The sequence below is a fragment of the Papaver somniferum genome, chromosome 6, assembly GCF_003573695.1.
Source record: "Papaver somniferum cultivar HN1 chromosome 6, ASM357369v1, whole genome shotgun sequence".
Taxonomy (NCBI): domain Eukaryota; kingdom Viridiplantae; phylum Streptophyta; class Magnoliopsida; order Ranunculales; family Papaveraceae; genus Papaver; species Papaver somniferum.
Genome location: NC_039363.1, coordinates 19,837,250 through 19,863,695, shown reverse-complemented (window position 1 = coordinate 19,863,695; position 26,446 = coordinate 19,837,250). Strand labels below are relative to the sequence as shown.

General features: G+C 36.6%; 1 protein-coding gene, 1 long non-coding RNA gene and 3 pseudogenes across 2 annotated transcripts; 3 read left to right on the top strand and 2 right to left on the bottom strand.

Annotated features, from left to right (window-relative positions):
• Window positions 1-752: 752 nt before the first annotated feature.
• LOC113290607 lies at window positions 753-1,394 on the top strand (annotated as a pseudogene).
• Window positions 1,395-2,807: 1,413 nt separating this feature from the next.
• LOC113285526 (clathrin interactor EPSIN 2-like) lies at window positions 2,808-3,439 on the top strand. Its single transcript, XM_026534397.1, has 2 exons — window positions 2,808-3,097; window positions 3,319-3,439. Exons 1-2 carry the CDS (start codon window positions 2,918-2,920, stop codon window positions 3,430-3,432), a joined length of 294 nt encoding a protein of 97 aa, XP_026390182.1. The 5' UTR covers window positions 2,808-2,917; the 3' UTR covers window positions 3,433-3,439.
• On the bottom strand, window positions 3,400-3,569 carry LOC113291961 (annotated as a pseudogene).
• A 792-nt stretch (window positions 3,570-4,361) lies between these two features.
• On the bottom strand, window positions 4,362-4,502 carry LOC113292200 (annotated as a pseudogene).
• A 17,513-nt stretch (window positions 4,503-22,015) lies between these two features.
• LOC113285544 lies at window positions 22,016-24,686 on the top strand. Its single transcript, XR_003328722.1, has 4 exons — window positions 22,016-22,194; window positions 22,312-22,433; window positions 23,790-24,039; window positions 24,269-24,686. It is a non-coding gene; the product is annotated as an uncharacterized LOC113285544 (long non-coding RNA).
• The last annotated feature ends 1,760 nt before the right edge of the window (window positions 24,687-26,446 follow it).

Genomic DNA, 26,446 nt, shown 5'->3' with positions numbered 1-26,446 from the left:
ACACTGAGTCACCATTATTTAGTAGGTTGACATACGGGATAATGAGGTTTAGGGACGGAGGATACGATCCTAAATCGCAAGTAAGACTCCCACTGTGAGAGTCAAGTAGAAAAACAATCATCAATGCAACATATAGCTTTCCCCTTCATATGCATGGCAGTAGTAGTGCATATTGTTAAAATTTGATTATGGGGATTGAGTTCTAATAACTCCTAAAGAAAATAAAAAGAAAAAAAGATGAGCAAAAACTTAAAGACTAATGAAAAAATTCAGTTTGCATTACCACATAATAATACTACTTGAGCATGAGAACAATATAATACAAATATAAGACAAGACCAGTCATAACGCAAAATATGGGTAGCTTAGATACATCTAGCGAGCTATTCATATATCCATTCAATAGATCAAATTTTTAAACTTATATCATGCTCTATCGAATAGTTAGTTTTTAGATCGGTTAACTATGGGAAGAATGAGAATCCCATTTTTCTATTTTCGTGTCCTAGATGTTGTTATAGGAATCATTAATTCATACAAATTATGTAAGTTTTATGCTTGTATATTAGAGGTCTACCAAGTTTTTTATTATCCTGCCAAGAGTCCATCTTTCCTTCTCTTCTATAATTTCGGATTGAGATATCTCTACATCCCTTCCTTTAGATTCATCTTTCTCTCCCAAGGATACAACAAAATTAATACTCCATGAAACCAAGTAATACAAGAATGGATACGACCCACTGAACAGGTTTATGTTGTTGTTAGTGTTTTGGTTTTTCTTGGTATCTAGCTTAATTAAGTATTCGAAATCTGACACGATGGTTCTTGCTGGGTTAAATGGTACTGAAAAAACTGTTTACCAACTTCGAGATGGCTCAGCACATCAGGGTACTGTTACATCCATGGTTCCAAATGAAGAAATTTTTGTGCTACGCTCTGATTCCTCTAAGGAAGGCAAGATAAATCATGTCCGTGTAGTTGATGTTCCTGGACACTCTCGAATTCGATCGAAGCTTGATGAATATTTTCCTCAAGCGGCTGGCATCATATTTGTCGTTGATGCTCTCGACTTTGTGCCAAACTTCCACGCAGCCGCAGAGTACCTGTATGAAATTTTGACCAATGCGCATATTGTGAAGAAGAAAATCTCACTGCTTATAATGTGCAACAAGAGTGACAAAGTGAATGCCCATGCCAAGGAATTCATCAGAAAACAACGCGAGCATCAAGGAATGCCATATCCGCTGCTGATATTCTACTGATATGCACTTGGTGTGGATAGCGAGACTTTCACGGTTTCTCAATGTCATAACAAGGTAAGTGTGGGAGAATCATCTGGGCACACAGGAGATAAATCACATGTTGAGCATTTTATAAGGAAAAATGTGTATTGATCTCTATAACTTGTTTTGGAACTTCTTATGGCATTTTAACATTGTGACACTAACAATAACATTGTGTTGCATCTTTTCTTGACTTAGATACTTTGTAAGAAAACGTTGATCGGTCGACAATTTTATTTAAGTTGAACCTCGCATTCGGCTAAATGATGAAGGTTAATAGTCAAAAAGATAAAATTTTCCTAACTTAAATACTTTGTAAGAAAACGTTGACCGATCAATAATTTTATTTAAATTGAATCTCACATTCAGCTAAATGATGCAGATTAATTGCCAAAAAAATAAATTTTGCCTGACATAAATACTTTGTAAGAAAACGTTGATCGATCAACAATTTTATTTAAATTGAAACTCACACTCAGCTAAATGATAAGTATGCCAAAAAAAATAGATTTTCAAATTTGTATAATGGAGGCAGAAAAAAAAAAGATAAAAAGATAAAGGCAGCAAGGCGCAAGCCCAAGCAGAGCCAGCCTGCCAAAAAAAGAATACTGAGGCATATCACACTTAGTCAGCTGCACTTTCGTTCAGCCGCAGCGGATATAAATAAACCTGGACTTTGTAATGTGTCCGATGTTAAAACCCCAATGCCTATTCATTCATTTGCCTTCGAATCAAAACATCAGTCTTTCTCTCTTTCCTTCAAGGAGATACGAAAATTGTAGGAAGAAACCCTAACATTTCTGAATAAGCAATCTAAGAAGAAAATTGAAGAATCAGCAGCAATTATGTCAAGCATGCATTTCGGAAGAGATGTACCGTGAATCCTTAATCTGTTTGAAAGAATTGGTATGCCCTAATTACTTCTTCCTCTCATTTTGTTTGTTAATTTGCACCTAATTCTACCACCCAGAAAAACAACAACCCTTTTGTCATGCTTGAAGACAACTTTACTTTACAGGTTATGTATGATTCAGTGTGTCAATTTGGTTAATATTGAAATGGATGATGATTACCCATTTATCTTTACTTAGTTTTATTCTGTTTTTATGCTCGTAGATCACCTGGAAGTTGATTATTAAGGATGTTTGATGAATAGTCTGGAAGTTATTATGACTTGATACAGAGAGGGGCAAAGTTTGATTACGTTTAAAGCTGGATTAGCCATGAATTAGGAAAGTGTATCAGTGATCTTGTGTATTTGAAAGCTGGTACTCTTTGCCTACGGTGAGTTTTGCAATATCAGTATAGATTAGGAAATTGATTATTTACTTCTTGTTTACAATATCTCACATCTAGTGTAGACTAATACTGATAGAAACATTCATCTCTATTCCAAGTGTCAACTAAGTAGCGAAAAAGATAAAGTTAAAAGTTGTAGATGAGCTGTTAAAGAAGCCGAGCTTTGTTGGTACTGATCGTTTCTGGGAATATATAGAGCTCCAATTGCTTCACTCGGAGGTTTTGATGCTCCAAGTTGACCAAGAATTTCACGATCTGCATATGGTGCACCAGTAACCTCACAGACTGGTTTTAATGCTTCAAGTGGATCAGCCCCCGAGCAAAGCAATAATGCGATGGAGAATTACCAGCAGACAAGACCTACAGCACCAGCAACTTCACCGGCAGCCACTCTTTCCGTTCCAGCAGGAGTACCTGTGGAACCTCAACAGAAGGACAGCAAATTTGAGACCAAATCAACAGTTTGTGCTGATACACTTAGCCGAGGGCTTGTAAATTTGAACATATCTGGACGTGTAAGTGCTTCAACTGCATCGTTTGGTTTGTGATCGAGAAAACAAGATTTGAAAAACCAAGCACACGAACTGAAAGTCTGGGCCATCACTGGCTTCTTTGCTTTTCTTTGTTTCATTCCCCCTTACAGATGTGTCAATTACTTCTGCATTATATCTGGAAATATGTTTACTTTGTTCTTTTCAATTTTTTAGGTCTGTGCTTATTTGTTTGTGCCCTGCAGCTAAAACCAATCCTCTGGCGGAAATTGGAGTTAATTTCTGTCCATCACAGGGAGAAGAGAGAGAAAGCTGTCCATACAAACGGCCGTAACGTCTATAAATTCTCGACGTATTAAGGGAGCCCTTCCAGATATTCTCGACGGCCCTGGGAGACCCAAGGCCGAGGAAGAGGTTTGGAAATAGTTTTCAACCAGCATTTGACGCGCCTGGGTTATTACCTCGTTAGCTGCGTCATTGCCCCAAGCGCAAAGATAAGGTGTAAAGGCTGCATCAACTGCTTTTTTATAATTTCCTTTCCACATCTCCAAATCTGGTTTGGATAACGTGGGACAAATATTTGTTACCTTGGATCCCAAAAACAGCCTAGCAACTCTTTAGCTTTACGACCAGGTCCTCTAAAAAAGATGAAGAAAATTTGGGTTGTCCCAAAGCTGTAAAAGGATTCAATTTTACTTTGTTTCTTCTAAACACGCTCAAGTAATTAGTCACAATAGTTCATGGAGAAGTTCGAAAATCCCATTTATGATTCAATTTTTCATTCAACATTGAGAAACTGATGCCATGGAGGGGGGTTTGAAGATAGTTTTCAACCAACAACTGACGCGCCTCGGTTGGTACTTTGATGCCATGCCGAAAAGTAAAACTTCCAACAAGACATCATCCAAAATTAGGCGTGCAAACCGTCTATAAAAGGAAAAAGATTAGTTTGCTTTCAGCTGCATAACTTATTTGCTAGTTTGAAATCCTAGTCATACAAACGAGCTGTACTTCATACTCTGTGTAAGACTAATTCTTCACCTCAACTGAGTTTCTGGACTTGCTAACAAAGGAGGAATAATGCGCTGCAAAGCTTCTAAAATATTCTCATTCTGCTTCTAAAGTTCAACGTATCTCTGTAAAGGAATACCAGTCCTAGTAGGCTCCTACGTTTAACCACTTGTATCTCAGCAGGAGCAGCTTCTGATGCATACTCAATGGAAACGCAGCAAAAGTATCTCAGCATAAGCAGCTTCTGATGCAGCAAAAGTTTGGTTTTAAGATTTGGCAGGGGGCAGCGCGGACGCTTTCCCCCCTCCGGAACAAATTATGACGTAGATTCTCCCTCTTGGGGAGATCTTAGACAAGCACCCCTCCTTAGTGTGCAATGGAGGTCGCTAACCTAGGCCATGGACCGCTAAGTTGGTAGCTAAAGGCTATAAACTAAAAGAAGGTGTAGATTTCCTTGATTCTAATTCAATTGTGACGGAAATTACTTCCGTTGAGATACTAATTGTTATTGCTGCCATAAAGAACGTAGAGATACATCAGATGGATGTTAAGACAGCTTTTTCTAAAACCGTGAATTAGGTAAAGAAATTTACATAGATCAACCTGAAGACTTTGTAGTGAAAGGTTGTGAATACAAAGTTTGTAATTTCAAAAATCTTTGTATGGTTTTCAAATAAGCACGTAAACAGTGACATGGAAAATTTAATCATGTGATAATGGATAGTGGATTTAAATTAATGAATCTGACAAGTATGTTTACAAGTAACTTGTTAAGGATGTCTGTGTAATTGTATGCTTGTATGTTGATGATATGCTTGATACAAACATAGATGTGATCAATTCCACTAAAAACATGCACTGAATGAGAACATTGACTTGAAAGACTTGGGCCCCTTTGATGTAATCTTAGGGATGAGGATTAGAAGATAATCAAACATTTATAAGTCTTAGTCGTTCTCATTATGTTGAGTTGTGCTTAAGAGATACAATCAGTCTGATTGTAAACCTGCTTGTACTTCGTACGATTATTCTTGTAGTCTCAAGAAAAATAAGGGTAGTGGAGTATCTTAACTTGAATACTCAAAAGTTATAGGATGTCTGATGAATTTAATGAATTGTAAGAGTCCAGACATTGCCTATATTATGAGTAAGTTAAGTGGATATAATTGTAGTCCAGAGCAAGAGAATTCAGATGCACTGAGTAGAGTATTATGGTACCTAAAATACTCTTTTGATTTATGAAAGGTATCTTGTTGTCCTTGGGACTTTATGATGTAAACTGGATAGTTGACTCAGAGGAGTCTAAGTCTACGAGTGGATATGGTTTCACTCTAACATGTGGGTTTGTTGTTGGAAGATTTCCAAACAAACATATCGCTCAATTCATTATGGAATCTGAGAGTATTGCGTTAAATAAAGCATGAGAGGGGGCCGAGTGCCTAAGATGATTTTTAGAAGACATTCCTCTTTGGCATAGGCCTGTGCCAGCTATATCTATACATTGTGTTAGCCAAGCTATAATAGTTAAAGCTAAGAAATAACTAATCTCAATCGGCGTTATTTCCATTGATTGGATAAAGTCCAAGGAGAATATCGCGCAATCTTTGACGAAAGGTTTGTACAAAGAGATAGTTAAAAATGCATCGAGGGGGTTGGGGCTTAAGCTCATATATTAAACTTGCCATGAAGGATACTCAACCTTGCTGACTGGAGATCCCATGATCAAGGTTTCGAATGAGACAACTAATTTGTGGTGGGTAAAGGTAAACACTATCAGAGATTTTCATTCTCTGTCCCTTCCCTATGGTGTAGACGTGATAGTGTGACTGCATGTGGAGGATGACTTTTTAATAAGTCTTAATGAGTTCTATAGTTTCGATTGAAGTGGGGTGTAGCAGTAACACTCTTTATGGAAATTCACCTATCTGAATGAGGAAGTGGGTCGCTTCCTGTGAGAATATGAGCTGATTCTCTAGAGCATTCTGAGAAACAGGATACGTCCAGAGCCAAAACGGACAAAACGGCACGAGCTTGGCAGCAATCTTGGAGATATCACCCGTGGTTGTTATCACGAATTACATCAAATGCTAGCAGTTCAAGACATAGTTCACTGTCTCTAGCAAGTAATTCTGGTAATATCTCACTAAGCAAAGGTTCAAGACCTCATGGACACCTCTGCCTAAAATGGTATTTCCTGCGTTTTTTATGTGATTTTCATTTTGATGGTTTTGGTATTACTGGAACTTAGGACCTAAAGGTCACTAAGGGTTCACTAGTTCATGCTTTTTCACTTTGGTGAAAGATACCTGTAGTCTCACCATGTGAGAATTAAAGATGAAAGATCTCAATACTATTATGATTTATGCAATCCATAGTATGACCCTGGGGTCAACACACTTTTGTGTGAGGGAGAGGACGTAGAAATGACTAGTATGATTTCAACACTTGCACGATCAGTCTGTTTGGATCGTGAGGTTGGGATGTTTATTTACCAAGATCTATCTGTGTTTTCATGTTTTATTGAGTTTTCATTCATGTGGGGGATTGTTGGAAAATGATTAATAAAAAAATAATTTTTTAAAGTTTTAATAAAAAATTATAATTTATTGTTTTATTTTGTGAATGAAACTTTTTAGTCCCACATCGTGGAGTTTCCAATTTTTAGTAGTTTTAAGAAACTATATAAAGCTTTTAGTCCCACATCGGGGAGTTTTTCTTCTTAAGTTGTATTTGTCAATTATATAAAGAAATTCACTACTTTTGTAAAATCTATGGGAAAGGGGTTGCTCTATATTTTAGAGGGACCCCTAAGGGAAAATATTTTATAGCGGTTTTTAAGCATTCGCGATTTTCCTTAACGGTTTTTTCGGAGTTGCCAAGCTCAAGTTGAGCATCTACTACATATGCTAGTAGTAGGTGTATTAGGGTGTTTTATCCTGGAGATATCCGTCCTGTGAGGGCTATAGCATCACTCTTGAGTGTAGACGGGCGCTAATGTCTTAAGGACAGCGTGTTGAACACGTGACTCACTCTATTTTCCAAAGTTTTGCCTTGTTGTTGTTGCGGAGATACGGGGAGCTTGTTCGTTTCGTCAAAGCAATCACTTCCATTATAAAGGAGCTAAGTATCAATAACTTTTGCTTATTTGATTTTTCTTTGTTTTTGATTATTGCACCCAACAATCTTAAGACATTATCTGTAATAATCGAAAACGATTGATTGGTTTGTGAATCATGGATGTTAATTGTGGAGTGAAAAACAAAAACGAATTTCTGGTCAGCTGTAGAGTTTCAATTTTATCTTTTAATAGAAGGAATTTCGATGAACCCTTTTGACACAACGTAGTAGACATCCTGATAGTTACCCCGTAAAATTTCAGAATTTTTGGAGTTGTAAAAGTATTTTTTGATATTTTACAAAACAGAAAAACGTTTCTGAAAAATTCTGACGAGCAGAAAATTGTTGTTAACTAAATTAATTTTTGTGGGGTAACCATGAGTTTTTTGAAACGCTGATTCAAACGAAGTTTGTATATATAGATGTTATCTTCAAAACTCATATTTTACTTTCTGATTTGGAATTGTGATTTGAATAAAGGTGTCATCTCCGAGGGACATGGCTAATAGCCGCATGTGGTTGGAAACAAATCTTCCAAAGATGGCAAAGGTGAGAACATCGAACGCAACTCTAAGCATGGTCTTCATGATAAAGGTATATTTCGTAAACCTGAATCCGGAATTACTTTAGTTAAGGGTGAGTGTTATGTTTGTAAAATTCCTGGCCACGCGGCAGTAAATTGTAGACAACATAAAAACCTTAATAAGTAGAAAGTTAATGCTAATTTAGTTGAAACAAACTAGAACGAGTTTGGTGGCATGATGTCGGAAGTTATTTTAATAACCAATGTGAGAGACCAGTAGGTGGACTCTGGAGCCACCAAGAATGTTTGTTGAAACAGAGACCTGTTCACCTCCTATCATAGGATAGGGGATGTCGAGAAACTCTTATTGAGTAACTCATATGCAATAGAGGTTGCATAAAAGGAAAAGGTCGAGCAGAAGCTCATATCTGTAATATTCTCACATTGAATGAAGTTTTCATGTTCCGAGCATATGCGAAAATCTTGTATCTTGTTCTGTTGTAGATGGAAAAATATTTAAGATCTTAATTGAATCTGGAAAACTTGTTGTAACTAGGCAGTGATTTTTTAAGCAAGAGTTATAGGACTTTGGGTCTATATAAGCTTAACGGAAAAACTGATGATGTGAACGTAGTTGATTCTTGTGATATCTTTGTGTGATTGATTGTTTTACGTGGTAGACTTGGAACCGTAAACTTATAAGTCAATGCTTAACTGGCTAGCATAGGCTTCGTACCCAAATTTAGTTTGGATTTTGAACACAAAAGTGAAATCTGTGAAGAATCAAAATATGCTATAAAATCTTTTAGCACAAATGTTCAGAGTAATTCTAAGCCTTTAGAATTAATTCAGTTAGGCCTAGTTGACATGAGTTCAACCCAAAACACTGTGGTAAAAGATGGTTATAACTTCCGTAGATGATTGTACGAGGTACTATCTTGTATACTTGCTTAGGATAAGGATGACGCCTTAGAAGCCTTAAGATGTATAAACTTGAAGTTGGAAACCAATTAGAAGCCTTGAACATAACAACCGTATCCTTAAGGAGATGATAATTTCCATGTTGATTAGTTCAGGATTACCTGCGGCCTTGTGGGGGGAGGCAGTCCTCTTAACTATATATCCTGAATAAAGTACCCTTTTAAGAATCAGATGAAACTCCATATGGTTTATGGAACGGTAGATGACCTTCTTATGAATGTGTCAAAGTGTGGGGGCGTTTGACTAAGATTGTAATTCCTCTTCCTAAAAGAACTAGATTGAAACCAAAAATGTTGATTGTGTTTTCGTATAGGGTATATTGAGTATACTTCTACAAATAGATTTTTGGTTGTGTGTTCTGATTTTTTCTGACATTGGTGTGAATATTATTACGGAATCTAGGGATGCTGAGTTCTTTGAACATGTTTATTCTAAACCTGTACCTCATTAGAGATGTGTTGTTGATCCCCTAGATTTATTTCAAATAGTCAGAACTTATTTTAAAGGAAGATGAAGTTGATGTTGAGCCTAAGAGAAGTAAAATAATTAGACTTGAGACTTCTTATGAAACCGACTTCATAACATGCCTAGCTTAGTCTGAGCCACAGACTTGTAAAGAAGCCTTATATCTACTGAAACCCCATTCTGGTAAGAAGCTTCATTTAGTGAAATGGACTCAGTCCGTTGGAACCAGACTTGGGAGCTTGCTAGTTTACCTCCAGGTTGTAAGACCATGGGATGTAAATGAGTCTTTAAGAGGAAACGATAGGTAGATGAAACTGTGGAAAAATATTAAGCTAAGTTGGTAGCTAAAGGCTATAAACTAAAAGAAGGTGTAGATTTCCTTGATTCTAATTCAATTGTGACGGAAATTACTTCCGTTGAGATACTAATTGTTATTGCTGCCATAAAGAACGTAGAGATACATCAGATGGATGTTAAGACAGCTTTTTCTAAAACCGTGAATTAGGTAAAGAAATTTACATAGATCAACCTGAAGACTTTGTAGTGAAAGGTTGTGAATACAAAGTTTGTAATTTGAAAAATCTTTGTATGGTTTTCAAATAAGCACGTAAACAGTGACATGGAAAATTTAATCATGTGATAATGGATAGTGGATTTAAATTAATGAATCTGACAAGTATGTTACAAGTAACTTGTTAAGGATGTCTGTGTAATTGTATGCTTGTATGTTGATGATATGCTTGATACAAACATATGTGATCAATTCCACTAAAAACATGCACTGAATGAGAACATTGACTTGAAAGACTTGGGCCCTTTTGATGTAATCTTAGGGATGAGGATTAGAAGATAATCAAACATTTATAAGTCTTAGTCGTTCTCATTATGTTGAGTTGTGCTTAAGAGATACAATCAGTCTGATTGTAAACCTGCTTGTACTTCGTACGATTATTCTTGTAGTCTCAAGAAAAATAAGGGTAGTGGAGTATCTTAACTTGAATACTCAAAAGTTATAGGATGTCTGATGAATTTAATGAACTGTAAGAGTCCAGACATTGCCTATATTATGAGTAAGTTAAGTGGATATAATTGTAGTCCAGAGCAAGAGAATTCAGATGCACTGAGTAGAGTATTATGGTACCTAAAATACTCTTTTGATTTATGAAAGGTATCTTGTTGTCCTTGGGACTTTATGATGCAAACTGGATAGTTGACTCAGAGGAGTCTAAGTCTACGAGTGGATATGGTTTCACTCTAACATGTGGGTTTGTTGTTGGAAGATTTCCAAACAAACATATCGCTCAATTCATTATGGAATCTGAGAGTATTGCGTTAGATAAAGCATGAGAGGGGGCCGAGTGCCTAAGATGATTTTTAGAAGACATTCCTCTTTGGCATAGGCCTGTGCCAGCTATATCTATACATTGTGTTAGCCAAGCTATAATAGTTAAAGCTAAGAAATAACTAATCTCAATCGGCGTTATTTCCATTGATTGGATAAAGTCCAAGGAGAATATCGCGCAATCTTTGACGAAAGGTTTGTACAAAGAGATAGTTAAAAATGCATCGAGGGGGTTGGGGCTTAAGCTCATATATTAAACTTGCCATGAAGGATACTCAACCTTGCTGACTGGAGATCCCATGATCAAGGTTTCGAATGAGACAACTAATTTGTGGTGGGTAAAGGTAAACACTATCAGAGATTTTCATTCTCTGTCCCTTCCCTATGGTGTAGACGTGATAGTGTGACTGCATGTGGAGTATGACTTTTTAATAAGTCTTAATGAGTTCTATAGTTTCAATTTAAGATTGAAGTGGGGTGTAGCAGTAACACTCTTTATGGAAACTCACCTATCTGAATGAGGAAGTGGGTCGCTTCCTGTGAGAATATGAGCTGATTCTCTAGAGCATTCTGAGAAACAGGATACGTCCAGGGCCAAAACGGACAAAACGACACGAGCTTGGCAGCAATCTTGGAGATATCACCCGTGGTTGTTATCACGAATTACATCAAATGCTAGCAGTTCAAGACATAGTTCACTGTCTCTAGCAAGTAATTCTGGTAATATCTCACTAAGCAAAGGTTCAAGACCTCATGGACACCTCTGCCTAAAATGGTATTTCCTGCGTTTTTTATGTGATTTTCATTTTGATGGTTTTGGTATTACTGGAACTTAGGACCTAAAGGTCACTAAGAGTTCACTAGTTCATGCTTTTTCACTTTGGTGAAAGATACCTGTAGTCTCACCATGTGAGAATTAAAGATGAAAGATCTCAATACTATTATGATTTATGCAATCCATAGTATGACCCTGGGGTCAACACACTTTTGTGTGAGGGAGAGGACGTAGAAATGACTAGTATGATTTCAACACTTGCACGATCAGTCTGTTTGGATCGTGAGGTTGGGATGTTTATTTACCAAGATCTATCTGTGTTTTCATGTTTTATTGAGTTTTCATTCATGTGGGGGATTGTTGGAAAACGATTAATAAAAAAATAATTTTTTAAAGTTTTAATAAAAAATTATAATTTATTGTTTTATTTTGTGAATGAAACTTTTTAGTCCCACATCGTGGAGTTTCCAATTTTTAGTAGTTTTAAGAAACTATATAAAGCTTTTAGTCCCACATCGGGGAGTTTTTCTTCTTAAGTTGTATTTGTCAATTATATAAAGAAATTCACTACTTTTGTAAAATCTATGGGAAAGGGGTTGCTCTATATTTTAGAGGGACCCCTAAGGGAAAATATTTTATAGCGGTTTTTAAGCATTCGCGATTTTCCTTAACGGTTTTTTCGGAGTTGCCAAGCTCAAGTTGAGCATCTACTACATATGCTAGTAGTAGGTGTATTAGGGTGTTTTATCCTGGAGATATCCGTCCTGTGAGGGCTATAGCATCTAGGGCTGTTCATGGTCGGTTTTGGTTCGGTTTATAGCCAAACCAAAACCGAAACCAATACTATTGGTTTCTAAAAATCTAAACCAAACCAATCCATTAACCATTGGTTCAGTTTCCAAATGGTTCCAGTTGGTTTCGGTTTTTTCCAGTGGTTTTTGGTTAACCAATAATTATGTCAAATAAAAAAAAATACACAAATTTACAGATAAAAAAATCGTAGTTGCCGATAGTATTGGTTTACACAAATATACAGACAAAAAAAAAATAATCAAGAATAGTTAAAGCATACTCTAATTCTAGAGATCAAAAGAAGATATATAATATATCTTAATTTAGTTATTGACAAATAAAAAAGAAGGAAGACGGGAAGAAAAAAGTCGAGTAGCAGCAGCTGTAGTTGGGGGTGGAGAAGGGAGGCGGCTGAGAGAAAGAGGGAGAGTATCATAATGAAATATTAGATTTAGGGTTTCTATTTATCCTCTAAATCAATGGGTAGAATCTAATACTTTTAAACCGACGGTAGAAACTAAGTTTAAAAATTAATCGGTTCCCCAATGGTTTTTGGTTCGGTTTTCAGGTCAAACCAAACCAAACCAATAATGTCGGTTTTTCAACTTTTTTTACCAAACCAATCCAAATCTAAATGGTTTGGTTCGGTTTCTTTCTTATTGGTCTGGTTCGGTCGGTTTCCAACGGTTAACCGACACCATGTTCAGCCCTAATAGCATCACTCTTGAGTGTAGCCGGGCTCTAATGTCTTAAGGACAGCGTGTTGAACACGTGACTCACTCTATTTTCCAAAGTTTTGCCTTGTTGTTGTTGCGGAGATACGGGGAGCTTGTTCGTTTCGTCAAAGCAATCACTTCCATTATAAAGGAGCTAAGTATCAATAACTTTTGCTTATTTGATTTTTCTTTGTTTTTGATTATTGCACCCAACAATCTTAAGACATTATCGCCTGTAATAATCGAACACGATTGATTGGTTTGTGAATCATGGATGTTAATTGTGGAGTGAAAAACAAAAACGAATTTCTGGTCAGCTGTAGAGTTTCAATTTTATCTTTTAATATAGAAGGAATTTCGATGAACCCTTTTTACACAACGTAGTAGACATCATGTTAGTTACCCGCGTAAAGTTTCAGAATTTTTGGAGTTGTACAAGTATTTGTTTGATATTTTACAAAACAGAAAAACGTTTCTGAAAAATTCTGACGAGCAGAAAATTGTTGTTAACTAAATTAATTTTTGTGGGGGTAACCATGAGTTTTTTGAAACGCTGATTCAAACGAAGTTTGTATATATAGATGTTATCTTCAAAACTCATATTTTACTTTCTGATTTGGAATTGTGGTTTGTTAATAAAGGTGTCATCTCCGAGGGACCTGGCTAATAGCCGCATGTGGTTGGAAACAAATCTTCCAAAGATGGCAAAGGTGAGAACATCGAACGCAACTATAAGCATGGTCTTCATGATAAAGGTATATTTCGTAAACCTGAATCCAGAATTACTTTAGTTAAGGGTGAGTGTTATGTTTGTAAAATTCCTGGCCACGCGGCAGTAAATTGTAGACAACATAAAAACCTTAATAAGTAGAAAGTTAATGCTAATTTAGTTGAAACAAACTAGAACGAGTTTGGTGGCGTGATGTCGGAAGTTATTTTAATAACCAATGTGAGAGACCGGTAGGTGGACTCTGGAGCCACCAAGAATGTTTGTTGAAACAGAGACCTGTTCACCTCCTATCATAGAATAGGGGATGTCGAGAAACTCTTATTGAGTAACTCATATGCAATAGAGGTTGCATAAAAGGAAAAGGTCGAGCAGAAGCTCATATCTGTAATATTCTCACATTGAATGAAGTTTTCATGTTCCGAGCATATGCGAAAATCTTGTATCTTGTTCTGTTGTAGATGGAAAAATATTTAAGATCTTAATTGAATCTGGAAAACTTGTTGTAACTAGGCAGTGATTTTTAAGCAAGAGTTATAGGACTTTGTGTCTATATAAGCTTAACGGAAAAACTGATGATGTGAACGTAATTGATTCTTGTGATATCTTTGTGTGATTGATTGTTTTACGTGGTAGACTTGGAACCGTAAACTTATAAGTCAATGCTTAACTGGCTAGCATAGGCTTCGTACCCAAATTTAGTTTGGATTTTGAACACAAAAGTGAAATCTGTGAAGAATCAAAATATGCTATAAAATCTTTTAGCACAAATGTTCAGAGTAATTATAAGCCTTTAAAATTAATTCAGTGAGGCCTAGTTGACATGAGTTCAACCCAAAATCACTGTGGTAAAAGATGGTTATAACTTCCGTAGATGATTGTACGAGGTACTATCTTGTATACTTGCTTAGGATAAGGATGACGCCTTAGAAGCCTTAAGATGTATAAACTTGAAGTTGGAAACCAATTAGAAGCCTTGAACATAACAACCGTATCCTTAAGGAGATGATAATTTCCATGTTGATTAGTTCAGGATTACCTGCGGCCTTGTGGGGGGAGGCAGTCCTCTTAACTAGTATATCCTGAATAAAGTACCCTTTTAAGAATCAGATGAAACTCCATATGGTTTATGGAACGGTAGATGACCTTCTTATGAATGTGTCAAAGTGTGGGGGCGTTTGACTAAGATTGTAATTCCTCTTCCTAAAAGAACTAGATTGAAACCAAAAATGTTGATTGTGTTTTCGTATAGGGTATATTGAGTATACTTCTACAAATAGATTTTTGGTTGTGTGTTCTGATTTTTTCTGACATTGGTGTGAATATTATTACGGAATCTAGGGATGCTGAGTTCTTTGAACATGTTTATTCTAAACCTGTACCTCATTAGAGATGTGTTGTTGATCCCCTTAGATTTATTTCAAATAGTCAGAACTTATTTTAAAGGAAGATGAAGTTGATGTTGAGCCTAAGAAGTAAAATAATTAGACTTGAGACTTCTTATGAAACCGACTTCATAACATGCCTAGCTTAGTCCGAGCCACAGACTTGTAAAGAAGCCTTGAATCTACTGAAACCCCATTCTGGTAAGAAGCTTCATTTAGTGAAATGGACTCAGTCCGTTGGAACCAGACTTGGGAGCTTGCTAGTTTACCTCCAGGTTGTAAGACCATGGGATGTAAATGAGTCTTTAAGAGGAAACGATAGGTAGATGAAACTGTGGAAAAATATTAAGCTAAGTTGGTAGCTAAAGGCTATAAACTAAAAGAAGGTGTAGATTTCCTTGATTCTAATTCAATTGTGACGGAAATTACTTCCGTTGAGATACTAATTGTTATTGCTGCCATAAAGAACGTAGAGATACATCAGATGGATGTTAAGACAGCTTTTTCTAAAACCGTGAATTAGGTAAAGAAATTTACATAGATCAACCTGAAGACTTTGTAGTGAAAGGTTGTGAATACAAAGTTTGTAATTTGAAAAATCTTTGTATGGTTTTCAAATAAGCACGTAAACAGTGACATGGAAAATTTAATCATGTGATAATGGATAGTGGATTTAAATTAATGAATCTGACAAGTATGTTACAAGTAACTTGTTAAGGATGTCTGTGTAATTGTATGCTTGTATGTTGATGATATGCTTGATACAAACATAGATGTGATCAATTCCACTAAAAACATGCACTGAATGAGAACATTGACTTGAAAGACTTGGGCCCTTTTGATGTAATCTTAGGGATGAGGATTAGAAGATAATCAAACATTTATAAGTCTTAGTCGTTCTCATTATGTTGAGTTGTGCTTAAGAGATACAATCAGTCTGATTGTAAACCTGCTTGTACTTCGTACGATTATTCTTGTAGTCTCAAGAAAAATAAGGGTAGTGGAGTATCTTAACTTGAATACTCAAAAGTTATAGGATGTCTGATGAATTTAATGAACTGTAAGAGTCCAGACATTGCCTATATTATGAGTAAGTTAAGTGGATATAATTGTAGTCCAGAGCAAGAGAATTCAGATGCACTGAGTAGAGTATTATGGTACCTAAAATACTCTTTTGATTTATGAAAGGTATCTTGTTGTCCTTGGGACTTTATGATGCAAACTGGATAGTTGACTCAGAGGAGTCTAAGTCTACGAGTGGATATGGTTTCACTCTAACATGTGGGTTTGTTGTTGGAAGATTTCCAAACAAACATATCGCTCAATTCATTATGGAATCTGAGAGTATTGCGTTAGATAAAGCATGAGAGGGGGCCGAGTGCCTAAGATGATTTTTAGAAGACATTCCTCTTTGGCATAGGCCTGTGCCAGCTATATCTATACATTGTGTTAGCCAAGCTATAATAGTTAAAGCTAAGAAATAACTAATCTCAATCGGCGTTATTTCCATTGATTGGATAAAGTCCAAGGAGAATATCGCGCAATCTTTGACGAAAGGTTTGTACAAAGAGATAGTTAAAAATGCATCGAGGGGGTTGGGGCTTAAGCTCATATATTAAACTTGCCATGAAGGATACTCAACCTTGCTGACTGGAGATCCCATGATCAAGGTTTCGAATGAGACAACTAATTTGTGGTGGGTAAAGGTAAACACTATCAGAGATTTTCATTCTCTGTCCCTTCCCTATGGTGTAGACGTGATAGTGTGACTGCATGTGGAGGATGACTTTTTAATAAGTCTTAATGAGTTCTATAGTTTCAATTTAAGATTGAAGTGGGGTGTAGCAGTAACACTCTTTATGGAAACTCACCTATCTGAATGAGGAAGTGGGTCGCTTCCTGTGAGAATATGAGCTGATTCTCTAGAGCATTCTGAGAAACAGGATACGTCCAGGGCCAAAACGGACAAAACGACACGAGCTTGGCAGCAATCTTGGAGATATCACCCGTGGTTGTTATCACGAATTACATCAAATGCTAGCAGTTCAAGACATAGTTCACTGTCTCTAGCAAGTAATTCTGGTAATATCTCACTAAGCAAAGGTTCAAGACCTCATGGACACCTCTGCCTAAAATGGTATTTCCTGCGTTTTTTATGTGATTTTCGTTTTGATGGTTTTGGTATTACTGGAACTTAGGACCTAAAGGTCACTAAGGGTTCACTAGTTCATGCTTTTTCACTTTGGTGAAAGATACCTATAGTCTCACCATGTGAGAATTAAAGATGAAAGCTCTCAATACTATTATGATTTATGCAATCCATAGTATGACCCTGGGGTCAACACATTTTTGTGTGAGGGAGAGGACGTAGAAATGACTAGTATGATTTCAACACTTGCACGATCAGTCTGTTTGGATCGTGAGGTTGGGATGTTTATTTACCAAGATCTATCTGTGTTTTCATGTTTTATTGAGTTTTCATTCATGTGGGGGATTGTTGGAAAACGATTAATAAAAAAATAATTTTTTAAAGTTTTAATAAAAAATTATAATTTATTGTTTTATTTTGTGAATGAAACTTTTTAGTCCCACATCGTGGAGTTTCCAATTTTTAGTAGTTTTAAGAAACTATATAAAGCTTTTAGTCCCACATCGGGGAGTTTTTCTTCTTAAGTTGTATTTGTCAATTATATAAAGAAATTCACTACTTTTGTAAAATCTATGGGAAAGGGGTTGCTCTATATTTTAGAGGGACCCCTAAGGGAAAATATTTTATAGCGGTTTTTAAGCATTCGCGATTTTCCTTAAGGACAGCGTGTTGAACACGTGACTCACTCTATTTTCCAAAGTTTTGCCTTGTTGCTGTTGCGGAGATACGGGGAGCTTGTTCGTTTCGTCAAAGCAATCACTTCCATTATAAAGGAGCTAAGTATCAATAACTTTTGCTTATTTGATTTTTCTTTGTTTTTGATTATTGCACCCAACAATTGGAACCTTCACGAATGAAATGACAACCAAAGAAATGGAGAGAGGTTCATAGGTTCCGTTCTTTATGGGGATGTAAAAATATTTTAGACACTTCAGAGTGTCCTAAAGTGGGAAGAGGACCCAGTAGCGAATGGAGGATTATTAGTACTATGGGAAACATTTTTAATCACTAAATAATCTAGTAATCCAGTTATTGTCCAAAAATGGAGTTGAGTTTGAGAGGCCATCACTAATAAGATCAACATATGGTTTTTCATTCACATGGAGAAGTAATACTGATATGAATACCTTAGGCACATCTACTATAAAACATGACGTCCTTCACCATTTGCAAGTTGAACACGCTATGAGCACTCATCTGCTGTTGCTTTGAAATACAGTAGGCACTAAGAGAGTAAGCGATTGAGATTGGGTTTATACAGATATGTTTGGCTTGTTATGTAGTGTGTATCGTTCTTATTCTATTCAGTGTGATGAATAGAATAAGAAAGCCGCATATTAACGAAATGATGTTTCTTGTGCAAGTATCATGACTCAATTCCGTAGCCAAAAAAGCAAAGTTTAGCTGAAGAGAAAGCCAAGACGCAAGATTCACTCCTGTGGACTGAAGGTTCAGTATAAATCTGTCAATTGAACTGCACATACAGTTCCAGATGGAGCAGTTGGATCTTATACTGCAGCTGTTATACCACCAGCTCAACCATAGCTAACTGATACATTCGATCGATAAGAGACAAGTTTAGTTGAAAGAACTGGGCAAGGTTGCGGGAACGTGCACCTACCCTAAGAAGAAAAAATGATGTAGACTCTTCCCCACTGGATAGATCTTAGACGTGCAACCTCGGTGTGCAACGGAGATCACTAACCTTGGAAATTTTAAGGCTTTTGTCTGTCCAATCAGCACCAGTCGTCTAGTGGTAGAATAGCACCTTGCCCGGTTCCGGTGGATTCTTTTTATAATTTTGCAATGTGGTCCAACTCTTCCCCACTGGGTAGATCTTAGACGAGCACCCCTCAGTGTGCAACCGAGGTCACTAACCTAGAAACTTTTATGGCTTTTGTCTGTCCAATCAGCAGCAGTGGTCTAGTGCTAGAATAGTACCCTGCAGAGGGTTCGCTTCCATTCCGGCTGGTAAATGGGTATTTATGATTGAAGAACTATTAAATGAAAAGTTTAATATAGTTGGAATGGAATGGGTGGCGCATCGCGTCTAGACTAGTTGTAATATGAGCTTTTTTCTTTTTCATTTTTACTTTTCTTCCAGGGGAAATGAAATATTGGTTCTTCTTCTCTCATCAGTATAAAGATAGACAAAGTCTGAAAGGAGGAGCTTGAAGATATCTTTGGTGGTTGTGATGGTGGGTCTCTATTGATAGGTATACCATTCTTTTCCAGTCCTCATAGTATTTTTTTGAGATGATGATTAAATGATACAGCCTGTTTTGAATTAGTATCCTTTAATTGTTTGTTTTAGTCGACAACTTGGCTGTTTGCCTTTGCCATGTTTTATTTGCTTGCTTGTCTCTGAGAACGACACATGATTGTCAGAGCCTTAGTCAGGGCTCTAGTTGTGTTTGTCATGGTGTATGGTTTATGAGGATGTTCGAATTTAAATTGGTGATTGAATTTGTGGGGAAGGGTTTTTCAATAGATTCTCAGCTGAAAATCAGTTGGTTCTAAGTATACAAGTTACAGATAGTTGAATTCACTGGAAATTGCGGAGTTGGAGGAGGTAAAAATATACATTTTGACTAGAGTTGTGCTTCCAGCTCTGGGACTGATCATTTTCATTTCGACTGAGATTTAAAGTTACCGGTTCATGTTTCTTTCTGGGATGTTTCCAACCACTCTCCTTACACTTCTCCTTGTGCTCTCTTCATCATCTTTGGGTTATTTATTTGTTCTGAGTGACATAGTCCATTCCATGACCATTGCAGAGGTATATTGCAAAAAAAAAAAAACTTTGATTATGAATTTTAAAGCCATGCCTTGAAAATGAAAGTTTGGTTTGAAAATTGTTGGGTTCCTTAGGTCTCCAAAAACAAGCGTACCCCCTTATAATCAGCAGAACATGGTATTCTAAGGTGGAAGATCGCTTTTTGTGCACCGCCTATGCAAACCTTAAAAACATAAGGCGTATGCGCATGGTACAAGCCATTTTCTGGACTTGCTAACTGAAGGAGGAATAGTGCGCTTCAAAGCTTCTGGACTGTACTCATTCTGCTTCTAAGGTGACGGTGAAGAAAGGTTACCTTCCTAATGATTCAGAAACGGAATATTTCAATTCATGAGGTATAGCTATATCTAGAACCTCAAAAAAAGACCCGAGATGAATATCGCAAGACTTTGATTCCGCCACCATTTCATATGATCAAATTCACTATGTTTCCCCATTGTTTGTCTTTTCCTCCCCATAGAGTCGAAGTTCTAGCAAATCAAGTACCTTTCTTTGTATCATGAAGGTTTAATGTAAGCCGGTAATTGGTTTCTGTCAGTCTGTCAGTCAGTCAACGAAATTCTAAATATTGGAAAGTTAGCACATTCAGCACCAGTGGTCTAGTGGTAGAATTGTACCCTGCCACGGTACATACCCGGTTCGATTCCCGGCTGGTGCAATTTTTTTGAATTTTTTGCAACCTGGTCACCACTCTCTAGTCGGAACTAATTTTTTATGTAGTTTTCTTGCCTGTTGCTCTGTCCAACAATCAAAATGAATATTGGGAATTTGTAACACTCTGCTTCTTACCTTTGATGGATGTTGTTGTTGTTTTTTTATGTGTGTGCCTGCATTGTTTGTGGAGACAGTATTCACCAGTCAGAAGAAAGGTTTCAAGTCTATGAACAAATCTAGTAGCTTAGAGCGTCCACAGTGGTGCGAGCATAACTAAAGACCAAAGACTAAAAAAAAAGATCAAATTTGGGTTTAGTCCGTCCTGTGGCGTAGCGGGTGACGAGTAAATTTGGTCGCGCGTTGATATAAAGTCCGCTTCATCGTCCAGCGTAGATAAAGATTACGCCTAGCATGGGGCGTTGATAAAGATAACGCCTGGTATGGGGCGTTGATAAAGACAACGCCTGTATGGGGCGTGAACTATAGCAACGCCTGGTGTGTGAGACGGAGATTATACGTTCGCCCGGGTTCAAAAATTAAAAAAAAAAAAAAAAAATGGGGCGTTGATAAAGACAACGCCCCAAGCAAAGTTTTCAAAACTTTGCAAATTTGGGTGCATGACTATATCAACGCCCCATTCAAATTTGGTGTCCGGCGTTGATTATACCAACGCCCCATCCAGGCGGACATTATACCAAAGTCCCATGCCAGGCGTTGATTATACCAACGCCCCATTCAGGCGGACATTATACCAACGCTCCATCCAGGCGGACATTATACCAACGCCCTGCATCAGGCGTTAACTTTACGAACGCGCGGCTACAGGCGGACATTATACCAACGCCCGTCGGGTAGGCGGACATTATATAAACGCCCGACTATATTTGGATTTGGTCTTAATCGCTGACCAAATTTGGTCCGAGTTTTACTCTTTGATCAAATTTTGATCGATGGTCCGTCCCACTACGCCAGCCCACTCGACACCAAATTTGGGTTTAGTCGTCCACTGCAGTTGCTCTTACAAACATATGAAAGAGAAATTTGCAGCCTTCACGAAATGATAAAGAATGAAGTGTACCCACATCAGTTAAAGTATACACAAAATTAGTATTAGATTTGGTAGGGGTGCACCAGGCCTTTGCAGTAGTACAACTCAAAGGCGGCGCGTGAGAACCACGGTCCTTCATTTCTTTTTGATTTTGGCCATCAATAAATCTGATGGTTGTGGATTTATTTTTTAGTGCGATCCACGACCACCATTTGCTCTCAAAATTCAAAAAATTGAGAGACAAATCGCGGCTGAGAATCACCCCATGTTTAACTCCCCCATCCAACTGTCCAGATTCACGCATCCATTATTATCTCTATGTCCGCTATCAATCCCATTAATATCAGCAGCAATTTAGGCCATCAACCTGCGCTAATAATTGAGTTGTTTCCAATAATATTCTCCCCTTCCTATTATCCTCATCAACCCGCGCTAATAATTGAGTTGTTTCCAATAATATTCTCACCCTCCTATTATCCTCTTCAGTTACGAATTATACATTGACCTCCTCTTCGGTTACAAATACAAAAACGATCTTCTCTAAAGACCCAATAGTAACTTTAAATCCGTTTCAAATGTTCCACCACATAAACCCTAGGCGAGGTGATCATCTTGCCTAGTTTCAAGCGGAACTACTAAGTAATGGCCGGTTATTTTTTTATTCAATTCTTTCGGTGATAGTTTGATTTGCTTTGAGTTTAATAAGATTATTATTGTTCTAATGTAGGTTTTGACTGTTGTGATGTATTGTTGCAGATTTCGGTGATAGTTTGATTTTCCCAGCACACAATGATCGAGTGGTTTGTCCGGATTGTGATGTATTGTTGCATATTTTGGTTCGTAACGGACATGGAGAAAAGAACCAGCATCCATCTCAGGTGAATCATTTAAATCAACACTGAACTTCCCATCTTTGATTTAATTGGTTTTGCCACATTTAAATGGCCTGTGATTGTTGATTTGTTGCTATCAGGGTTTAATAATTTTTTGACTAATTTTGAGTTTTTTAATCTTGGCTAATTGTCATCGACTTTGTGTTTTTGAATTTGGATTATTCAAAAACGTTTCAGCTTAGCTAATTTATGGATACTAAAGATACAGACGTGTGTTTTACTTAATTGTTTATTTGTGTTTTACTTATGAATTTGTGCACTGATTGTCAACGACAAAAAATAGACGATTTCCTAAGGATTTAGTGCATTTACACTTGGAAGAGTTTTGGTATTGTTATCACACAACTTTCAATAGGTGTAGTTGATAGTTCATGCTGCAATACATAATTGTCTTACAGGAAAGTAGCCGCAGCTCATTGCTTCTCATGAATTGTTGTTACTTCTGCTCTACACTTCTTTGAATTACTCATTTGTGGTTTCTGCTAAAAATTTCTTTGTACTTTCATGTTGTGATCATTCAGCTTCAGTAGTTCATTGTGGGTTCAACGATAGCATGTTGATGCTCATTTACCTGAGATGGATGCAAAGCTTTGTATCATTAGCTTTATAATCAAACGTTCTGGTATATATACTTATCAATTAATGCCCACGATCTTTATTTCCCCAGTATATAATGAATTTTGTAATTTATTACATGCAACTGCTTGCATTTTGTATCCCCATATGTGCTATGGAATATAGTTTATGTTATCTAAACTTAGATTTTCTCAGTTTAGCGCCTGTAAATCCCCAATCATCATTTTTAGTTGCCAAAATGTATGTTTGTAGGCTGTAATTAGGAAAGTTATTATGCTCTAACATGTACCTGTAGGCTGTATAAAATATTTCATGTAGGGCACGCCTTTTTACTGTCCATAGAGAAAATTGTAACCCAAATCTCATAGGGCATGACCCTAATCAACCACAAGTATGTTTGTAGTCGGTAATATGAGAGAGTTGACAACATTTTTTTTTTTGTCCTTCTTAAGTTTTTATATGCATCATGTTGTAGTCTATTTAATTGATGTTTTTTGAGCAACTGAACTAGCTAATCGGTGTTTTTTTTTTGTCATTGGTTTGAAAGTCTCCAGGATTATCCAATATGTGATGCAGAAACAAACCAATGCTTCAAGATTCATATTGCAATATCTACATATTAATTTGGTCGATTAAACTAAAACATTAAAAAAAAATTTGTCATGCTTCTTGAGTGTTTATATGCATCACATTGTTGTCTAACCACAAAGAGATTTTTTTTTATCCCCTGAACTAATTGGTGGTTTTTTTGTCATTTGAACACAGACAAGGCAACACAAGGTACTGGAAATTTGATGATCATGAAAGGGATTGAAAAAGAGGCTGCGGGGATGGGAGTAACTTTTAAAGGCATCGAATCACCCAACTGTACTGAATGATGCTAACATAAATCAATAAAAATCTTATAGTTGGAGGAGATGTTAAAATCAAAAATGAAGGTGATCCAAATATTTTTCGTAAGTGCATGTAATCGAACATGGTCTTGCTTGCTGGCTCTTTATACTATATCATCAAGGTACATCTCTATTATTTCTTATACTTGATGTTTTTGTTTGCTATCCAATTATGAATTATCAGTTAGGTGGTCATTTTGAACTTGGCATTAGTATTTTCTCTTTTTTAGATAGTCATTTAAATGATGAATTGCTTCTCCTCTTATTTATATTTATAATATATTTTATTTCCTCTCGTATTATATTTATAATATATTTTATTACCTTCTCATTCTGCTACTACAACATCAGTTGTTGCAGTTGAGGCGTATTGAAGGATAGAGCTTCTTTACTGGATATACTATTTCCCTTCATTCAATTCTATGATAGGAGGTGAACATGTCTCTGTTTCAACAAACATTCTTGGTGGCTCCAGGGCCCACCTACTGGTCTCTCACGTTGGTTATTAAAATAACTCCCGACATCATGCCACTGAACTCGTTCTAGTTTGTTTCAACTAAATTAGCATTAACTTTCTACTTATTAAGGTTTTTGTGTTTTCTACAATTTGTTGCAGTGTGGCCAGGAATTTTACAAACATAACAATCACCCTTAACTAAAGTAATGTTGCATTCAGTTTTACGAAACATACCTTTCTTCTGAAGACTACGCTTAGAGTTGTTTGATGTTCTCTCCTTTTTCATCTTTGGAAGACTTGTGTTCATCCACATGCTCCTGGTATCCATGTCCCTTTCCAATTTCATGTCATAATCTTCGTTTATACTTTTACCACGAACACGGTAATTTCTCAATCACCTAATACACCACATCTCACAAACTTTAGTTCCGAATCGGAAAATAAAATATGAGTTTTGATGATAACATATAGATCTACAAACTTCGTTTGAATCACCATATCAGAAAACTTATGGTTACCCCATAAAAACTACTTTAGTTAACAACAAATTTCTGCTCGTCAGAATTTTTCAGAAACCTTTCTCTGTTTTGTAAAATACCAAAAATACTTTTACAACTCCAAAAATTCTGAAATTTTATGTGGGTAACTATCAAGATGTCTACTACATTATGTCAAAAGGGTTCATCGAAATTCTTTCTAGGTTCAGAGATAAATTCGAAACTCTATAGCTGACCAAAAATTTGTTTTTTTTGTTTTTCACTTCACAATTACATCCATGATTATTGCAAATTATAATGTCTTAAGATTGTTGGGTGCAATAATCAAAAACAAGGAAAAAATCAAATAAGCAAAAATTATTGATACTTAGATCCTTTATAATGGAAGTGATCGTTTTGATGAAACGGACAAGCTCCCCAGATCTCCGCAACAACAACAACAACAAGGCAAAACTTTGGAAAAACAGAGTGAGTCACGTGTTCAACACGTTGCCCTGAAGACATTAGCTCCCGGCTACACTCAAGAGTGATGTTATAACCCTCACAGGATGGATATCTCCGGGATAAAACACCCTCCTACACCTACTACTAGCATATGTAGTAGATGCTCAACTTGAGCTTGGCAACTCCGAAAAGACCCTTAAGGAAAATCGCGAATGCATAAGAAAACAATACAAAATATCTTCCCTTCGGGGTCCCTCTAAAATATAGAGAAACCACTTTCCCATAGATTTTATAAAAGTAGTGAATTTATTTATATAATGGAATAATACAACTTATAAAGATGAACTCCCCGATGTGGGACTAAAAAGCTTATATAGTCTCTTAAAACAACTAAAAAGTGGAAACTCCACGATGTGGGACTAATAAGTTTTTCATTCACAAAAGAAAACAATAAATTATAATTTTTATTAAAACTTTAAAATCATATTTTATTAATCGTTTTCCAACACTTAAGGGGAGAGGGAAAGAAGTCTGGAATAACTTGCATTATGCTGTTTGTTTGCTTTTTTGGATGAAACAAAACGACCAATTTTTTGGCCATAGACACAAGATTGCAGCTGAACTCATTGATTTGGTGAAGCTTTCAGTGGTTCTATGGTCTTGCGAAAAGGATACTTTCAAGCTTGAAAATTTTTCTCTTATTTGGAGTAGTTGGGATGTCCTACTGAGTCAATAATACTTGTCTACTGTAGTTCATGTATTGCTATGATACTACATCCTCTGTAATTTTCTTTTGGATTTCGCATGAGTCTGTATTCTACTCACTACCTCTGCATGAGTTTTTTCTCTCTTAATATAACTTTCTCATTCGAAAAAAAATTCAGTGGCTAATTTCCCTTTAGGCCACATTCTTCAAAAGTATTTTTAAAAGATATTGACTTATCTGGAAGTGGTGGAGTCGCATAAATCTCCATCTGATGTGAAGGACTATTATTACTTGTGCTTCCGTTTTCCACCAGCCGAGAACCCCAAGACTCTACCATAAACATCTCATTAAATGTGAAATATCTACTCATGACAATCTTCTTTTCAACAGGATTCCAAATCTTGAACCCTTTCACTTTAATCTTA

What these genes read in the sequence shown, in the direction of transcription:
- LOC113285526 (XM_026534397.1), top strand. Translation starts at nt 2,918, where the DNA reads ATGGAGAATTACCAGCAGACAAGACCTACAGCACCAGCAACTTCACCG. An exon ending in ATTTGAACATATCTGGACGT is followed by an intron (nt 3,098 to 3,318) that starts GTAAGTGCTTCA and finishes TGTGCCCTGCAG; the next exon opens with CTAAAACCAATCCTCTGGCG.